At 39.7% G+C, this 22,863-nt stretch overlaps 1 protein-coding gene across 1 annotated transcript in view; it reads right to left on the reverse strand.

Annotated features, from left to right (window-relative positions):
• OTOF (otoferlin) overlaps positions 1–22,863 on the reverse strand; it is a 177,442-nt gene that overhangs the window by 54,087 nt on the left and 100,492 nt on the right. Inside the window, exons 7-16 of the mRNA XM_070947052.1 lie at positions 13,293–13,369; positions 12,283–12,409; positions 11,792–11,846; positions 9,616–9,747; positions 7,556–7,618; positions 5,464–5,548; positions 4,723–4,882; positions 3,143–3,329; positions 2,362–2,548; positions 1,085–1,308 (exon numbers count right to left, since the gene is read on the reverse strand). Of these exons, the coding sequence (XP_070803153.1) occupies positions 1,085–1,308; positions 2,362–2,548; positions 3,143–3,329; positions 4,723–4,882; positions 5,464–5,548; positions 7,556–7,618; positions 9,616–9,747; positions 11,792–11,846; positions 12,283–12,409; positions 13,293–13,369 (1,297 nt within the window). The remainder of the gene's footprint in view (positions 1–1,084; positions 1,309–2,361; positions 2,549–3,142; positions 3,330–4,722; positions 4,883–5,463; positions 5,549–7,555; positions 7,619–9,615; positions 9,748–11,791; positions 11,847–12,282; positions 12,410–13,292; positions 13,370–22,863) is intronic.

Below are 22,863 nucleotides of genomic sequence, written 5' to 3' on the forward strand. Positions count from 1 at the left end.
CATGAAGGTGACATATTTATTCAGATCATTGGTCAATAGCATAGGTAGGAAACATGGAATCAGGGGCAGCAATATGTCTGCAAATAATCTCTTTGATGCCCACCAATTGAAGCAGGCAGTCCACTATAGGGGACGCATTGTGCAGAAACAAGTTCCTCCTAAGGAGGCATTTTATACGAGTATACAGTATATAGTATTATAATACTATATATTTATATAATTATAACAGCCTTCGGTCTGACCTAAGTATAGTACACAAAAATATCTGCTACAACGTCCTACCTGTTAATGACTACTTCAGCTTCAACTGAAATAATACACGAGCACACAAGAGATACAAACTTAAGGTAAACCACTCCAAACTTGATTGCAGAAAATACGACTTCAGCAACAGAGTGATCAATGCCTGGAATGCACTACCTGACTCTGTGGTTTCATCCCCAAACCCCCATAATTTTAACCTTAAACTGTCTACTGTTGACCTCACCCCATTCCTAAGAGGTCTGTAAGGGGCGTGCATAAGTGCACCAACGTGCCTACGTCCCTGTCCTAATGTTTCCTCTATTCGTGTCCTTATTCTGTATTCATAAACATGTTTATACTTATATCTTGTTATCTTACATTTTTGACAAACAAACAAACCAACAAACCAACAAACCTAATCCTCAGCATTTTAAAGGAGTTCACCAACTCCAAAAGATTACCTAGTAAGCTCTTTTCTTATTTGGTGGCATGGGAACGTACCAGAAATTTTGTATACACAAAGCATGCAATTTAACAGTGAATTATTTTGGGTTTTTTAAAAAACCAATAAACTATGACTAACTGGGAATTGAGTTTAGGTTTGTGAATTCAGAGGAATCAAACCTGGAACCCCAGACATACAGCAACTCTTGGCGATATTGCTGAAACACAACTCTTGTGTTTTCTTGTTTTCTTAGGTCTTGGTTCACACTGAAAAACAGAGCTATTTGCAATAAAGAATGGACTAAAGTCTATTGAAGGGAGGCTTCCCCACTAAATGTGGCTGTGTGATATCCTGAGATCACAAGATATTGTAGTTATTACAACATAGGAAACATACGTCAGTGACAGGAGTTGCTAATTCAACTTGAACTTCTGTGGAACTGGTGATGTCAGGGTTGCTGGTATCCAAGATCTCTACTGCTAGACCAAGAAGCAGACGGGCTCGGAAGGAGACCCCTTCACCCAGGCCTTCATTCAAGTCCTGATGCTCATCCATGAGTGTATAGTTGCGGGTGGACCCATACATGTTTACCCAGGCAGGACCAAATGTGGGCAAGAAACCTTGCAGAGATAAGCAGAATTGGATAAATGTTCATACCAAAACAGCTTTTAACAATTCAGTTGGTTCATTTGCAACACATATTGCCATAATTGTTCTAATACTGGCATCAACAGAAGACACTAATGTCTAGTAGGTCTTCTAGCTATCTATCCTCCTCCATTATTGTTTCCTCTAGCCTTTGCTATCTTTTTTTCTTTTGGGTTTTAAAAGAGGAGTTGATCTTGGTAATTTCTGTTGCTGTTTGCTCAGACCTATCATTTACTATTTACTTAAGCCAAGTAGTTTCATTTCTTTTCCAGAAATGCTCAAGCAGGAAACTTGAGAAATGGTTTTCTAATCTCATCTTTAAAACCTCCAGTGTTTGTGAGCACCCACAATTTCTGGAGGCAAGCTGTTCCATTATTAATTGTTCTATCAGGAAATTTGTCCTTAGTTCTAGGTTGCTTCCCTCCTTGATTAGTTTCCATCTATTGCTTCTTGTCCTGCACTCAGGTGCTTTGGAGAATAGCTTGACTCCCTCTTCTTTGTGGCAGCCCCTGAGATATTGGAACACTGCTATCATGTCACCCCAGTCCTTCTTTTCATTAAACCAGACATACTCAGTTCCTGCAACTGTTCTTCATTTGTTTTAGCCTCCAGTCTTCTAATCATTTTCTTGCCTCTTCTCTGCACTCTTTGTAGAATCTCAACATCTTTTTATATTGTGGCAACCAGAACTGGATGCAATATTCCAAGTGCAGTCTTGCCAAGGTATTATAAAGTGGTATTAACACTTCATGTGATCTTGTTGAAGGCAGTGCAGCTGGAGAAGGAAATGTTGTCAGAAGAGATATGTTGCCAGGATATTAGCATTGAGGGGTACAGAGTGAGGAAGCCGTGGTGACCAAACCCACTAAATCTTTTTAAAATGCATTCTATTATAAGATATTTATGAACTTTTGTTGTAAATAGAAAAATGTAACTAGATTTGGGGACAACTCACCAGAAAATGAAGAACAAAACCATTAAGCAGGCAAAAAATAGAGGTGTCTGAATTTCTGCATCCTCCTTACCTTTGTCTCCTTCATTGGAGATCTTCCTCAGATCAATGAAATGGGTTCCAATAGCCACATCGTTGACCTTGTCAGAATCTCGGATCTGGACCTTGATCCTTTTGCAGAGAGGGGGAAACATCTCTGCAAAAACTATCTGTTCATTCCAAACAGGTTCATAGCTGCTCTTCTGAACAGACGTTTTCCCCTGGGCCATGGACATAAGATTGAAAGGATTTCAGAACTTGATGGATTCAGACATCCACATTCTTAATGTTCTCCTACTGCTGCTCTTTCAAGATTGGTATGAAGAGATTATGGCATCTCTAAACAAGAAGGCTCTATATGATTATCATTACTATTCCTTTGGCAAATGAAGAGATGTGCATGTGTAGATTCCCTTGTATTCTTGTAATAGCGTAGAAGGGAATTATTTCACATACTCAAATGCTGACAACTTATTTTGAGACTAAATTTAAATCTGCTTTCCACAATGGTGCCATTAGTTTGTTTCAGGCCAATTCACATAATACCTCAGCCTGCATGATCTCTGTTAAATATATCTGGAGCGCATCAGGTTGGGAAAGTCTGCTCTAGGGTACTCGGACTGAATGAAACCCCTGACTATGATTAGTTACATTGTGGTCCCTGCTAAAAATGCCAGTTCCTATGCTAGGATAACATAAACATATTTATTTATTTATCAAATGTATCTATTTTTATTTATTTATCAAATTTATATAAAATAAACATGAATGGCTGTGAGACTTGATTCATCAAGATCTCACTGGATATCACATACCTTCTGTCCAGCAAAAAACACCTGGACGTAAGGATCCACCAGGTCTTTGTTTTCCCCAATGAGGGCTTTTTTCACATTGGCCATGATGCTAGTGTTCATGCGTGGAAGCCCCTCTGCCCGATAAATCTTAATATAGAAGCGAGCCCATTGCCTTTCTGAAGGAACTCCATCTGGAAGCAGTAGGTTCCTGCAAGACACAGTAAACCAGGGATGAATGAAGACTACTAATCATATTCAAAGCAGTACTTCAGGAGGTCTAGTGGCTTTCTCCAGACAAAAACTATAATCTAGTTGAGAGTGTCATGAAAAGTGGGTGTAAGCCAAGACGGGCAATCTGTATACCACAGAGCAAAAGTGTGTAAGAACAGGAGAGGTAACCCATGGTAACCCATCTTGCCTTAGTTCCTTCTTGATAGCTATGATACTGCCAAAAGTGAGTTGCAAATTGTTGAAACAACATTAGCACAATTCTCTTTGATTACACTGCAGGAGCAGTTAGCCAAGTTTTTTAGCAGTTTTGCTGAAGATTTTTAAATAAAATTAATCATTTAATAGTTCTTACTGTATAGATTGTCCTCGACTAACAACCACAATTGAGCCCCAAATTTCTGTTGCTAAGTGAGACAGGGACTAAGTGAATTTTGCCCCATTTTATGACCTTGCTTGCCGTTTTATGCCCTTTCTTTGTGTCTCTGATCACATGACCATGGGGATGCTACAAATGGTCGTAAGTGTGAAAAATGGTCATAAGTCAATTTTTTTCAGTGCCCTTTGAATGGTCACTAAATGAACTGTTGTAAGTCGGGTACTACTTGTATCTCTAAAATTTCAAAATTCCCCCTGAAACAAAAAAGAGAAATAAACAGTAAGCCCCACCTCACGTCTATTAATAATGTCATGTTATTTCCTTACTATTTTGTCATGGCTAAAATTTTAATAATGATGATGGTAGTCACTCTCAGCTATGAAAAGGATTTTCCCCCTATGCTGGAGGGGAAAATTTTTTACATAGAAGACATGAAGGAATATTTCTTAAGTTGTTTCAACCTAGTTAGATTGCTGCTTTGTTTGCAATCTTGAGAGGTTTACTTTGCTGTTTTGGTCTCAAAAGGGCAGGTTCTCAAGGCCTTAAAAGTGCTATTTTCATAGTACAGATTTTCCTAGGTCTTTTTTTTTTAATTTAAGGTTATTTGCAAAAATCTGTCCCACTATTTCACCAGCCTGATATAAATCATATAAACAGACAGAAAAATAAGTTTAAAAAAACATAAGTAAACTAATACAAAACTTCATAGCCAAGATATGATATTTGAGACCGAGAATGCAAAAATCACATAAAATAAAGATACAAACATTACATAAGAAGGACGGCTTTCTTAGTCAAGAGCACCCTAGAAAAGATGAAGGCAATAGATCAGTGGGGGATGATTTTGAGGAGAGACAAGGTGAGCATTTTTCCTTCTCTTAAGTTCTCATACAGCAAGCAGACGCAGAATCTATCCAAAGTTGCCCTGAAAGAAACCATGATTGTTTAACAACATGGGTGAAACCAACCCTGCCCAGCATTTCCTACTTCTCACCCTTCAATATCATCCTCATCTGTCTCATTAGCTTTGTGTGGTGTCTTTATATTATCTCCTTTGCCCACCACTGCGATATCAACCTTGACGTAGCCTTTCAGCCCAGCTGTGATGTCCTCTGGGTCAGACAAGATGGCCCACTTGTGATAGAACTGATGCTCTGCAAGGAAAGGAGAAGAACGAATGATGAGTAAACTAGAGCCCTGTTGATAAGACTAACACCCCATTAAAACAACATTTGCTGCAAAAATGCATGTCTGAATAGAACTATAGAGGACAGCAGCATTTGCAGAATAACAATTTTTTAAAAAAATCTAGTTTTATATTCCAACATATAAATGTGGTTTCCTCCAAAACTATTGACTAGTTAAATGTAATCTACTGTGTTTGGCTGAATGAACTAGAATAAACATTTAAAAAGTGGAAAGCAATGCTTCCGAGAGTCCCATGGCCATGCTGGAGGAGAAGGGAGGCCACAAGAATTACACTTTTGCTGTGGTCTCACAGCCAGCTGGGACATTGATGAAAGGCTACATTACAAACGGATGGATCTAGTCATACTGTCAGCAGAAACTGGGATATTTAATAGCTCCTGGGAGTACAGACCTGGGAAACTGCACGGAAATGAGTTCTTGACAGGAAGTGCCTCCCAAGCAAAATTTCCAGAAGACCAGAAAAAGCAAGAGGCTTTCTCTTACACAACTTTCTTCCACAAAATATTATTAATTTTGTATTACACACCTGGCTGGGTGTAGACGGTTCCCACATCCATTTTGAAAGAACCCACCAAGGTTCCGCTGCGCAGGATGTTCTTGGAATGAATCACCTACAGGTTAACAAAACAGAGGTAATTTCAGGCACAAAGAGGACCACAGGATTGCCAGGAAACCTGCCTTGGAGTTAGAAACCACCTTCAGAATGCCTGTGGAATGAGCTCCCCAGGGAGATTTCTCTGCCTCCTCCTCAAGGCCCCCATCAGTGTAAAGCAAAGACCTTTCTTATTTTCCTGAGTGTCTGAGCATCTCTTAAATGGAATTTTTAAATATTTAACATACTCTAAAGAGAGAGAGAGAGAGAGAGTAAAGTGTCAGCCCTGAAATCATTTTGGAAATCTTCAGGGCTGCCACAGCAAGGGAGGTTGCAGCTGTGGGAACGTGAAGTGGGGAGATAGAGGTAGCTGGAATGGGGAAAAGTGTAACCAAAATAACATTCTTTCCCATGGGAGCCAAGGACGTCCCCACCAGGTGTTTGGAAGGCGTGGACCAAAGACAGCTGGAGGAGGACTGTGACCTGATTGGGCCATGTGATGGAGGTGTGACCTGGGGGGGGCATGAACTTTGGGTTTTGATTTGGGTGGGGAAAACCTCGGGTCCTTCAGAGTCAGGTTTTCACCAGCTGTGTGAAGATGGCATTCCTAATAAAATTTTACTTTGAGGAAACTCCAGGTCTCAGAGTTTGGATTTTGTTGGGTCTGTTACTTGGAACCCTGACATAAAGTTTTAGTCACTATTTTATATAACAATAAAGTCATGTGGCTAAATAAGGTAACTGTGGTTGGAATTATATTCTCCCCCCCTAGTTTTTTCCTACTTTAATAGATTGAATGTTGATTCTATTCTATTCTGTTCTGTTCTGTTCTGTTCTGTTCTGTTCTGTTCCGTTCCGTTCCGTTCCGTTCCGTTCCATTCCTCTCCACTTTCCTCCACTCCACCTGTCCATTCCATTCCATTCCACTCCACCCATTCCATTCCATTCCATTCCATTCCATTCCATTCCATTCCATTCCATTCCACTCCACTCCACTCCACTCCACTCTATTTCCTTGTTTGAATATTTACGCTGCCCACTGCCAAGTGTTCAAAACATAACTAAGTAACTAAATTGCATAAAATAAAGTATATGCATTTGCGAAACACTAAAATACAATCCTATTAATGTCAGTAAAGGATGTATTTCAGCAGGTGAAGTGGTAATGAGTCCAAAGCTGCATGTATTGCAGGCTACCAAAAAAGATAATTTCTCTAATTCTGTTAAATTATTCAAATTAAGCAAATGTTCATATTACTCTAAGGGCCACATTTCCCTCTAGTTGTTTATCCTTTATTCTCTTTTTGCTACTCTCAGGAGAGTAGCAAAGATTCTGCTGCTACACATATCTTACTGAAAAGATTTGTCATTTGAATGCAATAATTTCAGGTTACTAGTTCTACTAAATTTTCAAGACAGCTGTGCTGTAAAAAATGTGATTCTAAATAAATAACACCTTCAGCCATTCTACCAGGAGTGTCTACAGGCTGTCTGTGTCAAAAAAGTCAAGATGGCGGCCACAATCATAGAACTGAAGCCCTGCTTCTTCTGATAGGTAAACATTAATGTAAATTGAAAGGCAATAAAAATAAGAGGCAATGGTAAACTATTGGTACCCACAAAGTGAAACGAATAGCAATAGCATTTAGACTTATATACTGCCACACAGTGCTTTACAGCATTTTCTGAGTGGTTTATAGAGTCAACATATTGCCCCCAACAGTCTGGGTCCTCATTTTACTGACTTCTGAAAGATAGAAGGCTGAGTCAACCTTGAACTGGTGAGGATCAAATTCCTGGCAGTCGGCAGAGTTAGCCTGCAATACTGCATTCTCACCACTGCGCTGCCAGGGCTCAATATGAAGTCATCAGGCTACAAGCTCAGCTCAAATGAGAGGTACCTTCCCCGTTATTTATCCATATCTACTCTAGCTGCATCTCTGGATGTCATCTTTCCAAGTGAGAATACTTTCTTCTTCAGTCATGCTTCAGAGATTATTCCAACTGAGAGGTAAACAGTGCTCACCGATAATTTGACGATTTTATCAAACATGACATCCGGGGGAATGTGAAAGTCAAAGACAAAATACTGAAATAGAAAAAAAGAAGAGAGAGAAAGAGACAATTAATTAAAAGGGTCACCAAGGTCCTTTATAGTAAAAAGATCAGTAATAAAGAATCAAATGAAAATAGTAAGCCATTTTGTTCTCTCCAGATAGATTTCATTACAGTTTTATTGTTTAAAAAAATATGGACACTGGATATTTAGTCTGGCTTTTAGGCAGACTAGAAGCAGTAGTAGAACAAATCTAGGGATGGGATGCTAATTTGTGAAAGACATAAACATTCCCTATGTCAAGGCAGCCCCAGGATTTTTCCTCACAAAATGTCTCTGATGATTCTCAGTCCTCCAGGTCATAGTTGTCTCAAAGGTAGTTTTTCAAAGGGCAGCTTGACTGTTTTTTTCCCCCAACAGAACCTATCCTTCCATCTACCCACCATCCAGTCTCAACAGTCAGTACCTATCCTTCTATCCCCCTGCTATCAGAACTGATGAAGCCTTTTGGATGAGAAGTGAAATGTTTACTTCTTCTTCCTCAAAAAACAATCCAGTTGCTTTTTGAAAAACCACCTTTGAAACTGGGGAAAAATGGTAAGGCTAAATAAATGTTTGTGGTACTTCTAAGTAATGAAAAAGCATGTTAAAGTAATCATAACCCGAGAATCAAAATTAAATGAAAACAATTTTACCGTTTGGCTAATGGAATTATAATACTTTATTTTGTGAACTGTAACCCCTAAAACTATTATTATACTAGAAATCCAAACATTTCTCAGCCGATGGGTCCATTCAAAATTTTGTAAGCATGCCATGGGCATAAATGATTGGTTTAAGGGAATATAATCACTTACCAGAGGGAAAACTAACGAGTTTCTCCCAAATTTGCTATCACAACATTTCCTCTAGGCAGATGAGCATATTTCCAGATTGTTGCAGTCCAATCCCCAAGAATGCTTAGAGGGATGTGCCTTTGGGCATACTGAGCCCACAGATTATATTGGAAACCCCAGTGCCATATAGTTCTCACATTTTGAAATGAAAATGGCTAATGTAGATAAAAAGATAGCATCCCTGAGGGTGGATGAAGACAAAAATCCAGCACTGGCCTAATCTGCCACTTGTAATAAGCAGAAGCTATAGCCTTGATCACATGATCTACACATTTAGCTATTATCATATCCAGTGGCCCTACTCTCCCTTCTCACCAATCAATTTGTTGACCTAAAGTCATAAAGTCCGGTGGTCTTCCAGGTGCGATTCAAGGTGTTAGTTATCACCTTTAAAGAGCTCCATGGCTTAGGACCTGGGTACCTACGAGACCGTCTTTTGCCACCAATAGCCTCCCACCGACCAGTTCGTTCTCACAGGGAGGGACTACTCAGGGTATCGTCAGTCAAATTATGCCAACTGGCGACTCCCGGGGGAGGGCCTTCTCTGTGAGGGCTCCAACCCTTTGGAATGAACTGCCCCCTGAGATACGAAATATCCCTGATCTCTGTGCTTTCTGCCGTGCCCTCAAAACCCTGATGTTCCAACAAGCGGGGCTAAACATATGAACATGTGAATGTTTTTAAAATGTTATCTAATTTTAGGTTCTATTTAATTGGGCCAAACTATATTATAATAATAATTTTAATTAGCAATTTTATGATGTTTGTGTATCTATATTTTTCTTGACTGTACACCGCCTTGAGTCCTACGGGAGAAAGGTGGTATAGAAACAAACAAACAAACAAACAAACAAACAAACAAACAAACAAACAAACACACTTATATTGGGATTTTTTTCCAAGTACTGACTAAGATGCTTCAATTCACTTCTTTCCAGTTTTCTGTGATCTTGGTGTTAGTTTTCCCTGCCTATAAAGATAGGCAACCCTTCAGCACTCCTGCAAAAATCAGTTTCCAAGCCTCACTGATAGCCAAGAGGAACCTCTTTTCCCGTATTTGTTGGGTTTTTCCTCTAACTTAAATATCCATCAAGAAGGAAATGACAGGTCAGTTGTTAGAGGTAGCAAGCTAACCTCATTATAGTAGGGGCAATTAGTTGATTCCTTCATGGAGGTGTACTTCTTCTCATCTCCCACCTCCACACACACTACAGGATCCATGTTGAGCCCCACTAGCTGCCGTGCTTCAATTACTGTGATGCTGACCTGGTGAGAGAAAAAAAAGAAACACATTGCTAGATTCATTCCCAAGGATCCATCATCTTCCTTCTAATTTCTCTCTACTCATTTTCTTCCTAAAAGAAGCTACATGCTACCTGTGGGTGCTTTGCAAAAAAACAGAAAGGCTTGTCAATCTGCAGCATCTTGAAACCTTTAGAAGTTGCAGGTGCTTCATCACTGGAGGTTTTTAAGAAAAGACTGGACACACACCTGTCTGAAATGATATAGGGTCTCCTGCTTGAGCAGGGGTTGGACTAGAACAGGGGTTACCAACTTTGCGGACCTCAGGGACCACTAAATTCGTAATTTTAAATCCCGCGGACCATTAATATGATCTGCCTAATGACTGGCTGGGTGGGCGTGGTAGGTGGTCATGTGACTGGGTGGGCATGGCCAACTTGATGTCACTTGCGTCAAGGGGTGCCTTGCTGGCCTCTACTTGCCCCTTCCCTCTTCACCTGCCTGCCCGGGCTCCTTAGGGCCCCAACAGGAAGCAGTTATTGGAGCTAAGCAGCCACCACGAGAAAGAGTTGGCAAAACAGCTGGCTCAGTTCAAATTGGATCTGGCCAAGAAGGAGGCTCAGCAGAAGCACCTCACTGAGGACTACGAACATAGGCTTTCCAAGAAGAGGGAAGACCTGCGGGAGTGCAAGGCCAGGTACCGGCACCTGGAGGCTCAGTGGGCTGAGATGGTCAGCCAGTTCCAGGCCATGAGGCAGTCCCACTGGAACAAGGCCCTCCGGCTCTTTGCCACCAGCAGTGCTTCCCTCCAGCCTTCACCCAAAGCGCTGCACCAGGAGGCTGAAGCAGACCCCAAGTTGGAATTTCTGCCCCCCTCCAACCCACACAAAAAGACCCCAAAGGGGGAGACTCTTTGCAGCAACACAAACCTTCATTGCATGTATCGGGCCCAGGGGCCATAGTTTGAGGACCCCCGATTTAATGCAGTATAAGAAATGCAAATAATTTTTCTTGTGGACCACCAGTGATCCAAGGACCACCAGTTGGTGACCACTGGACTAGAAGACCTCCAAGGTCCCTTTCAGCTCTATTCTGTTATTAAATGTCAATTAGCAGCAGAATGGAGAATATCGCTGCTTCACATAATATAATAAGAGTTGCGGTGGTTAGAGTACTGCAGGCTACTTCTGCTGATCACCGGCTGCCTGCAGTTTGGCAGTTCGAATCTCACCAGCTCAAAGTTGACTCAGCCTTCCATCCTTCCGAGGTCGGTAAAATGAGGACCCAGATTGTTGGGGGCAATAGGCTGACTCTGTAAACCACTTAGAGAGGGCTGTAAAGCACTGTGAAGCGGTATATAAGTCTAAGTGCTATTGCTATTGCTATATACTATGTTAACCTAAATACTAAATACTATTTATTATACCCTCATACTATGTTAAATTGTGGTTGGCGAGTTTATGCTTCAGAATATTGTGTGAACCAAAGCAATTGCATTGATTCAATCAAGCACGGTTCTACTAAGCATGGCTTAAGCATGCTGCAATAGCACAACTTGCTTCTGAGTTGTACTAAATGCACTAATATTACTTTCCCCCATCTGATGTGCCTTCAACAATTCCTGCTTTGGGACATGTAAGATGCCATGAAAAGTACCAATTTGTGAAAGGTGGCAATAAGGGCAGTGGTGAAATCCTAATTTTTTTACTACTGGTTCTGTGGGCATGGCTTGGTGGGCGTGGTGTGGCTTGGTGGGCGTGGCTTGGTGGGTGTGACAGGGAAAGGATACTGCAAAATCGCCACTCCCACCCCACTCCAGGGGAAGGATACTGCAAAATCTCCAATCCCACCCCACTCTAGGGCCAGCCAGAGGTGGTATTTGCCAGTTCTCCGAACTGCTCAAAATTTCCACTATCAATTCTCCAGAACCTGTCAGAACCTGCTGGATTTCACCTCTGAATAAGGGTGAATTCATGATGATGGTTAATTGGAGAAGGATTGTGTTGGTGGAGACTTTGGACTCCCATATTACTCCCATAGCACAAATGAGAGACTGGAACCATCTCACCTGGTAGTCCATTGGTCTTCCTGCACTGGGCTCCATTTTAATATCTGGCTTGGATCTTAAAAAGACCATGATAACAGTGAAAGATAATAATAACAATGACATAATAAATAACAATATAATATTTAGCCCCTTGTACATATTTTATATAATGTGTGGTTGGCTTCATTGTGGGTTAGCACAACATATAAATCTATCTATCGTGACATGCAAATGGTGGCTTATAGTTTAGCATTATGAATAAACCAGGCCAAAATCCTAACACCATCCAGAAGGAGTAATAAATTTGATGAGTCACTTTGAACTTTAAGCAAAAGGTTATAAAATGTAGTTATTTGTTAATAAAGGCAGAATAGAAATAAATAAAATGTTTTAATAGGTTAATATTTTGCCTCTAATATTAAGTGCCACATTTCTCATTTTTTTCTCACACCTTTTTTACATCCTGGCATATGTAGATATGATCTCCACTTTCTGAGTTGTCTTGTACTCACCTCTTATTAGACACATTGGTGGTCACAGCTGTGACTGATGCCAGGGAGATGGTATCTGGATCCAGGCCACCTCCAAGCCGTATTGCTTTACGGTCCAGATCTTCTGCTTCCAAGATAGCTGGTTGATCTGTCCACGAAAGACAAGTCATAGTTAAAACATTTGTTGGACTATCACAAAATTTTAACAATGGGCATCTTTCAAGAAGGGTGAGAGAAACCTGAAAAAGTATGGTGAGCTATGATCCATCAGTCATGATATAATTTAGAACTGGCACTATTAAAAGTGCCTGGATGAGCATTCTCCAAACTGGATCTTCCAGATAGGTGAATCTCGGCTCTCAGAATTCACCAGCTAGCAAGGCAACAGGTGAAAATTCATACTTTTAGAGTATTCCAAGTTAGGCTGAATTGATCTAGATTGTTTTGTTTAAAAGCTATTTACACCGCATTCTCAGAGAAGTGTAGAGGCAGCAAGATATGCAATCATGAATGACAGTTTTGATACATACATGGAAGAGACGAAAGGTACATGCGTCTCAGCCAGGCAACTGACCTTCTCAGTAGAAATCCAATACTATGGAACACTCTTTGCTGGAAGAACAGATGGTCCCTGTCCTATTGGCATTCTTTGAACTAACCAAAGCAGTGTTTTGACTCTTGGGACAGTTTAAAATATTGAGCACCTATAAAGTTTTTGATTGTTTACTGGAGAGTTTGATAATGAAATGTTGCATTTTTTCTTGTTTATATAGGATTTCATTGTCCCCTGTCCAAAGTCCCTTTTGGTTGGAACAGGCTGTATACATATTGTAAATCACTCACTCACTCACTCAAGCTGTAAACAAGTAAATATAGGAAATTGGCTTTCCTAAAATGAAATGAGCACAGAGTTATTTGAATTCAAAGGAGTACTCATCTCTTGCATCTTGCAAATTTGCAATCTCAGGGTATAACAAGATTGTAGTAGTTCACTGGTTTGATTGAAGTTTAGGTAGTGAGCACATGCACACCTTGCTTTCGGTGATGATCATCTTTTGAGGGACGTGTTTTGCCCAACTTCATGGCTGAAAAGACTCCTCTACCAGCTCTGCAAGCAAAGTAGACACATTATGAACATTATTATGTCATCTCAGAACATAAGCCCAAAAGGGGAGATCCCTTCTCCAAGAAGCAATTGAGAGACAAACTGAGGAGAAAGGCAAATCAAGGAAATAGTAAGGGAAAGGAAATGAGAAAAATATGATTACTCCTGCTTAGAATTTGTTGTAGTTTGGGATAAACCACTGAAAAGTTGTCTCAAGAAAATATAAACATATTTGATTCTCATTGAGAAGTTTTCATCCAACCAGTTTTACAAGACACACAATGGCTGTTCTCCAAGCATGAAATATATTTATTGGAACTAGTAGGTATTTTACACATATGCCATGTCCATACCCACAGCTTCAAATGGACTGCCATTATTCAAATTGTATTGGCATGAATGTTTCTGCCCTTTAGCCATTGTGGAATCCTTGGTGTTCTCTGAGCTAGTTTTTTTGTGTGTAGATGTTACGCAAGTAGGTAATATCTTCCGTGATAGTGAGTGTGAGGATTGCTCCCTGTAATTTGCCCTGCCTGTGTTGGTGGGGGTGTGGTTTTCTCCTTGTTAGTTAACTACATAAACAAGAAGCAAATCCCATTCACAATGGCATTGATGATGTTACCTAGTTGGGTAATGAATGTCTACAAACAAACAACCAAGCTCCAAGTGCACCAAGGACTCCACAGTTCAGTCTTGAGTTATTTATATTATCTTCTATTGGACCTTTAGCCATTATTTTCCAGCTGTGCATTATCTGCATCTTGACCTCTTGAAATATGTAGGGATCCACAGAAGCTGTAAGGCTATCACACATTATCCTCCCCAACCATAGTCCAAAGGTGGGAGGAAGCTGGGATTCAAACTTATTTGAGGATGAATTCAGGAGATTTTAAGGCAAGAGGTACTTGATTTATTCTTTAAAATCTTCCAACTCCAAAAATGCCAAAAACAACAACAACAACAACCCCAAAACAAAACTGGGAGTAGATTTTTTTAGCTTCATTAATTCTGGGGATGGAAAACAGGGCTAATGCTTTTGGAAAACAGACAATTTTGGTTGTCAGCAAATTAGGAAAGCTGGGCAATTGGCTGGAAAGAGAGGGAGGGGGAGGGAGGGAGGGAGGGAGGGAGGGAGGGAGGGAGGAAGGAAGGAAGGAAGGAAGGAAGGAAGGTAGACATTATTATTTTAAATCAAGCATCCTCAGTCTGCTGCCTTCTATCTTGGCCATAGCATACATAATCCATGGCAATTTTGCTGTGAAAGAAAGTGAACATGAAATAATGATTTTAAATTACAAGGATGTAGATTTTTGGTTGGACATCCGGAAAAAAAATCTTAACAGTAAAAAATGGTTTAACTGTGGAACAAACTAAACTGCCTTGGAAAGAAATATACTCCCCTTCGCTACATTGTTCAGACAGAAGCTGAATCTGTTGAGGATGCTATAATAGTAAATTGTGGCATTATGCAATAGATTCGACTAATTGATTTCCTAGGCTCTTCCTTTCCTTACCTTGCAGGATTCTATGAAAAGAAACTCCTGTTTATTCCAAGGATTGGCAGGCTGCAGGTGCATGTAACTCCTTCTTTCCATTTCTTTGATTGTTATTTTAATTGTTATTGTCGCAACATGACCATGCACCAAAAAGAGCTCATTTCTGAAGGTAATTAAACAATTCACTTGACAAAGCCTTTGGGTAGGTCTAATCCTCCTTAAATGTCACAAAAACTAAACAAATGAAACAGATACCCAAATGCCAACGAAATAAATTACACACACCAATGAACCTGTTCTATTTGTCCTTAAGTCACCATTCTGTGTATTATATTCCTTGGCTACCCAAAATAATGCCAAATGCATTATTTGTTATGCAATGGAGTCCATATACATGTCATTTTACAACTGACAAAGAGGGCTAGGGTCTCCCCAGAAGATTTTAGACTCTGAAAAGTGGAGTACTAAAGAAAAGAGGGGAGAGAAAAGCAAGGGCACTAAGAAATGTGAAAACAAAATGAATTTCTGATGTTTAGACTTGGATCTTCTCATAGCTTCATGTTTGGAAGAAAACCTAGTTAACCCAATGGGCCTTTCACAAGGAAATGTGCCATCTGGAATTAAACCAAAGGTTACGTAGAAAAAAAAAATGACATCAAGTATGTCTTCTAAAACTTAACATAAGGGATAACCGGGAAGATATTTAGCAATTTTCAAGAGCTTTCCTAAGGCAGCCAGCTGGTGCACAATGAAATGCTAATTAATTAATTAATTATTAACATTCCTTTGAAACCTGAGAACACGGAAGGGGACCATCTGCTTGAATGCAATGGAAGTGATGGGTTGGGGATGCCGTTGGGCGAGCAGCAAAGAAATGGAAGGATGGGAAGGTACAATGGGATTCCAGAGGCAAAGCAGTTAGTGGAAGGCAGATTGTCACCTGAGTCAGGCATTTTGAATCTCAAGTTATCGGACAACATTTATTAAAAGCAATAGCGAAACTCCTCTCTTACATATATACACACTGGGAAGATCTTCTTATTCAATTCCCACGAGCTAATGGAGAAGGTGATAGCTAACAGACAGACTATAATTACAGTCTGCTCCTGTAACACTGTTACGAACTAAAGTCAGAAAACTCCTATATTACAGTGGTCCTTATTAAGACCATGTTCAAAGATTTGTTTGACATTATCTGTTTGTTCGACATTGTTTGACAAAGACATTATCTTCTACACACAGGGAGAATGAAAAAGGAGGGCAAAACAGCCACTCTGTGCATCAAAGGGTGTACCAGCCAAATGCCCATCAGAGTCCATTTTTTCAGAGTGATGGGCTTTACTGAAGATAAAATATATATCTAGCATCATAGATTTCGGAATAGCATGTAACATTATTTGGAACAGCAGGATCAGCTAAGCACTGTCAAGGAGTTCATTCTCTTTAAATAGTGCTTTGGTCATACTCTTTGTATCCCCCCTGTTTTTAAAAATATAAAATGCATTTCCCCCATGTAAGTACGCTTGCTCATGATCTTGTTCTAGGGTGACATCTCAAATGTGCCAATAGATACTCTCCAACTCACTCATAGCAAAAACACTCCTAAAAACCTTTCAGAGATTAAGAAATCAAAGCAACTACTTACCTGTTCCAGGTAAGGTAAAATCAGACTTCTTTACTTGTATCACACAATTACAATCACGAAAAGAGAGGGGAGGGTAGTTTGAAAGGGGCAGGAAGTTACTGAGATGGGGAAAAGAGTTCCTGGTCCATTTCCTGCTCCTACACCATTTTGGGACGATTGCGTCATTAAACTCAGGCCCAATTGCCCTCCATTTTCGGACACCACCAAAAAATAACAGCACGGAGGGGAAGGAATGGCGTAGTTAGGAAGCCAGCTGTGTTAGCAGAGAATTGATACCATCCCCTTCATGAATATTGCATGACAACACCTGAGACAGCTTGGCAAAGGCTGAATAGCAGCCATTCCAGATTCTCAGCAGCAGTTTTTTTCTCCTCACAGGGCCCAAAATCATGGCCTTAGAAGAGGTTTCCATGATTTAGTAACTTAGTTTGGAAGCCATTGCTTCCAAACTAAGTTAAGGTCTCTGGACTGTTATCAGTTTGCTCCATTATTCCTAAATAGATGTTCAGAATGTACATGCTAATTTTTTGTAAAAAATCTAATCTGAGCTCAGGATTCATGCTTGGTGAAAAAAGAGCCACAAGGCTGCCAACTGTGGCATCTTCCCTAATTCCATATAAATTCCAAGCATGGGTCTGATTATGGCTTGGAAATGAATTATTCACAGTTAAATCTGCCTTTCTAACATCAAGAAATGTTTTGAAGTGAAGAAATTATCCTATAAAGGTCATCTATCTTGTGGTCAGAGATGAAGGAGAGATTAAAAATTAGGGCTGGTTCATAGGTTTCTAAGCTAACCCATCTGCATCTGGGTAGCTTGTGAATCAGCTGCTACTTGGGGTGGAACAAAATCCTCAAATTCAATGAAGATTAAGGTGGTTGGAAACTTGTTCTTGGAAAGCCATTGCCAGTTAGAATGAACAGTGCAAGGTTATATGGAAAAATATTTGATCTTGAACCTTCTTTGGATGTAGAATGATTGCCTTATGGCGGCCTTGGGCAGTGGTGAAATTCAATTTTTTTTACTACCGGTTCTGTGGGCATGGCTTGGTGAGCATGGCAGGGGAAGAATACTGCAAAATCCCCATTCCCTCCCCACTCCTGGGGGAAGGATATTGCAAAATATCCATTCCCACTCCACTCTGGGGCCAGCCAGAGGTGGTATTTGCTGGTTCTCTGAACTACTCAAAATTTCCGCTACTGGTTCTCCAGAACCTGTCAGAACCTGCTGGATTTCACCCCTGACCTTGGGAATAGAAAATGTTTACCAACTGCAGTCTATCCATATTAAACTTAAAGACACAGAGGCCCCTTCCCTTGTATACATGGTGGTTTTCTCTGGGGAAAAATGCTTGGGAAATACCAGACCAAGAGTTACCTTTTTCATCTCTTGCCAAGATGTAGAAAGGACCGGTCAAAAATGAGCCCTGGTGGCACAAAAAGAATTGCAGCATTGCAGGCAAATTCTGCCCAAAGCCTGGAGTTCGTTCCTGACTGGCTCAAGGTTGACTCAGCCTTACATCCTTCCAAGGTTAGTAAAATGAGAACCCAGATTGTTGGGGGCAATATGCTGACATTAGTCAAATGCTCAGAGAGTGTTGTAAAGCATTATAGGGCAGTATATAAGTCTAGGTGCTATGTTATTGCTATAATCACATTGTCCTATCTTGACACCTAGGTCAAATTTTAGTAAAAGAGTCATTTGATCTAGTGTGATATTACTGGGAATAGAAAGGCATTTGGAAGGATCAGGTATTCAACCAGTCCATCAACTGAAACTACTGCTACTGTATTGTGCAAAGTTGGAAAAAAAATCCCCAGTATCCATTTGTTATGAAATGTGCCCATATATAAATTAGATAGGTAAGTAGATAGGTAGTAATGTAGGCAGGCAGACAGACAGCTAGGGCTAATTGATAGGTTGAATAGAGAATCATAAAGATAATTTTGACAATTGGAACAAATTAAAGCAAACATCAGAATTTCAGAGGAGAGCGGATTTGGAAAACAAAGTGGTACTTTTTGTGACAGTTAGCGGGCTTAATCACACTTGAATAATTTTGATCCAGAGCTCACACATTCATTGTGTCCAAACAAGAGGACCTATATGATCATCAAACTATGCCTTGTCTTTTTATTGTGCCTTATAAATATGAAAGTTTATTATCCAAATGAAACATAGTATTGGTATTCTAAAAAAACCCTCATGTCTTAGCGATGTTGTCAGACCTGGAGCTCCCCATGGCTCCATTGCTGAGGTGGGCATTTTTATCCTCCTTCTCCTGACATTTGTATTTTTGCTTTTATGTTATTTATTAATAAGGATTTTTTATATTGCACATTTTTTGTTTTTATTTATTGTTCTTATTGATTTTTGTTCACTGCCAAGCGTTTGTTGCCTTTGGTGAGATTGGCGGCTATATAAATTTTATTAATAAATAAAGAATAAGTGAAATGAAGCATGCTGGACATATACCAGCCTTACATCTCAGCTCTTCCTCTTTGTTCTTAAAAATATGGCAAATGAGGTCTCATCTACTGAACCCTCTTCTGTGTTGATAGTGATGAATGTAACAGCATTCTATTGCAAAATGCTGTTCCCATTTCTGACCATTAACTAATGACAGAAGAAGCTGCAGAACAGAGTTTAGATGAAAGAGAGGCAGAGATTATGACAAAGAAACCTACTTTTTGTCCTTGGTCTTGCTGAAATGGGTGAGCAGAGCCAGACAGGAAGCAAAAAGCCAAAATTTAAATAAAAAGTTAATTTAAAAAACTAGGAGGATTTTTCATAAGATAATATCAATAGAACAGGCACAAGCTATATACATTTAAATCCCATTTTTCTTTCTTCAGGAATGTACACATTATTCTTCTAATAAGTAAAGGAGATAAAGTTGAGGAAAAAGAATGATTATATATTGTAACCCCAAAATCTTATCTAAGCCTACAGGATATGAATTACGAAAATCATGATGGCTGTAGATCATGGGAAAGACATAGGATTTGGGGGTGTCTCATTGTTTTTGACCATGTCTATTTCTGCAGCTCAGCTCTGAAAACCCTAAAATCCTCTCTCCAGAGAGTTATGCTGAGGTGATAATGGCAATATACATTTTCTTGCTACGCTCCTGAAAATGATATGACAAGTTGCAGTTTCTGTTTTTAATCTACTTCCCTAGAAATACTGTAAATCTCATTGAACCCATAGGACCTTGCTTGAGTAATCTGTGATATTACAAAGCACAGAAGCCTCCATACCAAAAATATTAAGGAAATATGAATTCTGGTCTAGAAGGCATAATAATGAATTCTGGAGAGGGATTCTAACCACATGATGACTTCTACAGTGGGCTACCTTTGAAGCTTCTGTTCCTTTTGTTTTAAAATTATGATTTTTTAAAAAAATTGATGAGTATAACACACAAAATATGCATTACTTTTTATTTTGTCCAAGTATAGAATCTACTTTAGAGAATGTGAAGGTTGGCAAAGAAAAATTGAGGCAGCTCATTACCCATCAAATGGAGTTGCAGAGAACGTTTTGAAAATTTGGGGGAAAGCTCACTGACCCACAAACTGGGTGAGTGCAAATCTTATGGAGGTTCTAAGAATTTAGTAACAATATTGCCAGAGTAATCAGTTATTGAAATATTGGGCAGGAATTGTAAACAGGGGTGTTCAGCATTAGAGACAAGGACGTGCATTCCATCACCGATTGGTTATGGCATTTTCTAAGTATCTCTAAAATTGTCACCTAATTGTAATCTTAAACACAACCAAACTTTTAAAATCTACCAACTCTACTGACAGTGTGCCAAGGATTTGTTTTGAACTCACAACAGAGCTATCTCACAAACCCAGAATACATCTAGAATGGTGGGACCAGAGTCAGAACACTTCCACTAAGATCAGTACAATCTGTTTCAGATTTGAAAAGGATCGTCTTGAGACTTGAAATGTTCCAAATGAAAAACATTTTGCACAACCCAACTCAAGATGTGCACCACTACCACAATTATCACCACCACAACTATCACCACCACCTTGTTAAGCATTAACAAAACCTTCACGTTGTCCCATAGTAAATAAAGTGTCCCAAATAGGGATGGGCCTTGAGCTAACTGCAAAGCCCAGAAGCCAATAATACATTTGCTAATTGGTATCAGTCAGTGATGGGATTCAAGTGATTTAACAACCGGTTCTCTGCCCTAATGATTTCTTCCAATAACCAGTTTGCCAAACTGCTCAGAAAGTTAACAATCGATTCTCCCGAAGTGGTGAGAACTGGGTGAATCCCACCACTGGTCTCAAACCATAAGTACAGTACATATTTCCTGATGTGGTTGATTTGAAAGGCTTGGCTTTTCTTCTATCAAATCACTCACTGACATTAAGCAGCCTGACAAATGAAATCCTTGGTCTATGGAGATCACTATGAAACTATAGCATTGTGGATGAGGATGAGGTACTTAAGCTGAGAATTATTAGAAGAAAAGAATAGAAAGCATTAAGCTACCTGAATGGCAAATGGTGATGTTTTTTCTCTTTTCCTTTAATTTTATCTCTGAAAGTACAAATACGATTCAGAAACAGTCACGTAATTAAGAAACAATTTGCTTGAATGCAACAAGAAAAAAAAAAACTTCCCGTATGAAATCTTTGAAAATGAAGTCTTATAACCCAACTTCCTTCTATTACTAGGCAAAAACATTTTTCTTGGAAAACCACAGCAAATGCACACATAGGAGATAGAAAGAGAAATACAAACATATGAGAAGTATTATTTTAAAAAAAAATCCCCGTGGAGAATTATTTAAATCTGCCTTCAATATCAAAAAATTTCTTAAGGTTAAGGTTAGGATTAGAAACATTTCACCTGGAACAGCCACTTACAATTCTACGGCCATCTGTTTTCAACATCCTTTACAAGACATTAGCTAAGGCCTTTGACAAGAGGTATTTCTCTCCTTCCTTGCAACCTTGGGTCTCAGAAAGTACAGAAGAATTGGGGGGGGGAGAATAGAAAATTGGGATGTCATAGAAAGAAGGGGTCCCAAGCCACTTTGGCTCCAGCCCTATCCACAGCTTGTTTCAGTTCTATCTATCGTGCAAATCATGCAAAACAGATTGTCTTCTGCTTTTGGATACCCAAGGTTTTAAAAGAGCAGAGATGTGGCTCTTGCTGGCCTTAAGATAGTCAGAAATTCATAATAGAACGGAAATTCAGATAGCCGTCAATGGAGTCCTTCGAATATATTCCAGTTTACCCCTGAGAATGAGAGGAGACTTCAATACACCTTTTGCTGGGAAGGAACACAAGTCTCCAAAGCCTGTTTGATTTTAGATCTCATTAGAAGAGGAACAGAGGAACAGCACACACATGCACAGATACACACACACACACACACACACAGAGCGAATGCGCACACTAAAAAAAAGGAAAGGAATTGCAGCTGAAGGACCAACATGTACCTGGAGTTTTTGTGGTCATCCCTGTTGCACAAGAGAAGAAAGCCGGGGAAAATCATCAAAGTCAAGAGAGTTAATAGGCTATTGCAATAAGCTATTTTCTACCTACCAGGAACCAATTCCTTGATGATTCAATGATACATCTTCCTGCATAAGTTTTATAGCAGGAACACTTAATTGATACCTCAACAGTGTGAACTAAGGGCCGGAGGGGGGGAGGGGCTGTACTCCAGTCAACCTCTTGCCCAATAGACAGGACCCAGGTGGCAATCCTCAAAAGCTCTAAAGCTGGCCTCTAAAATAAGATCTTGAAGTGTAAATCATCACTTTCTGTACACATAAGAAGCTTTTCAGAATCACAGTCTTTCGTTGCTCTTGCATGGTTACCCATATGGAGTTACTTACAATTTTCTAATTATTATTGTATTGATATGTTCAGAAAAGTTCTAATCTCAGCTGTAGTTTTAGGATCACAGGAATAATCCCCAACTTTTTGATCAATTCTGGAATTGAGACTGGCATGAATAAAACCCCTTTTCAAAACAACGTACTGATTCTTAATATACCTGGCTACAGATTTGTACCCATTATGGTTCTTTTTCTGGAATCCTGACAGTTTGCTGGAATAGGGCACAGAAGAAAAAGGGGAAAAAAACCAATTAGGATAAATGAAATTGGCAACAATAGTCGTGAGAGTATTTTGCATGCAAAATGAACAAACACTTTTGCTCCCTATAACTTCTTTATCTAAATGGGGTTCTCTACAATTCAGTCAAGATTCATTTGGGAACAGGGTGGACCAACTTCCATAGAAAGCCCACAGAAATATCCACAAATTCAGCTCAAGTTGATAAGAAAAACAAATAGCAGGAAAAGAGCTTTTC

Source organism: Pituophis catenifer, unplaced genomic scaffold (assembly GCF_029215685.1).
Source record: "Pituophis catenifer annectens isolate HBS135680 unplaced genomic scaffold, rPitCat1.0.hap2 SCAF_1, whole genome shotgun sequence".
NCBI lineage: Eukaryota > Metazoa > Chordata > Lepidosauria > Squamata > Colubridae > Pituophis > Pituophis catenifer.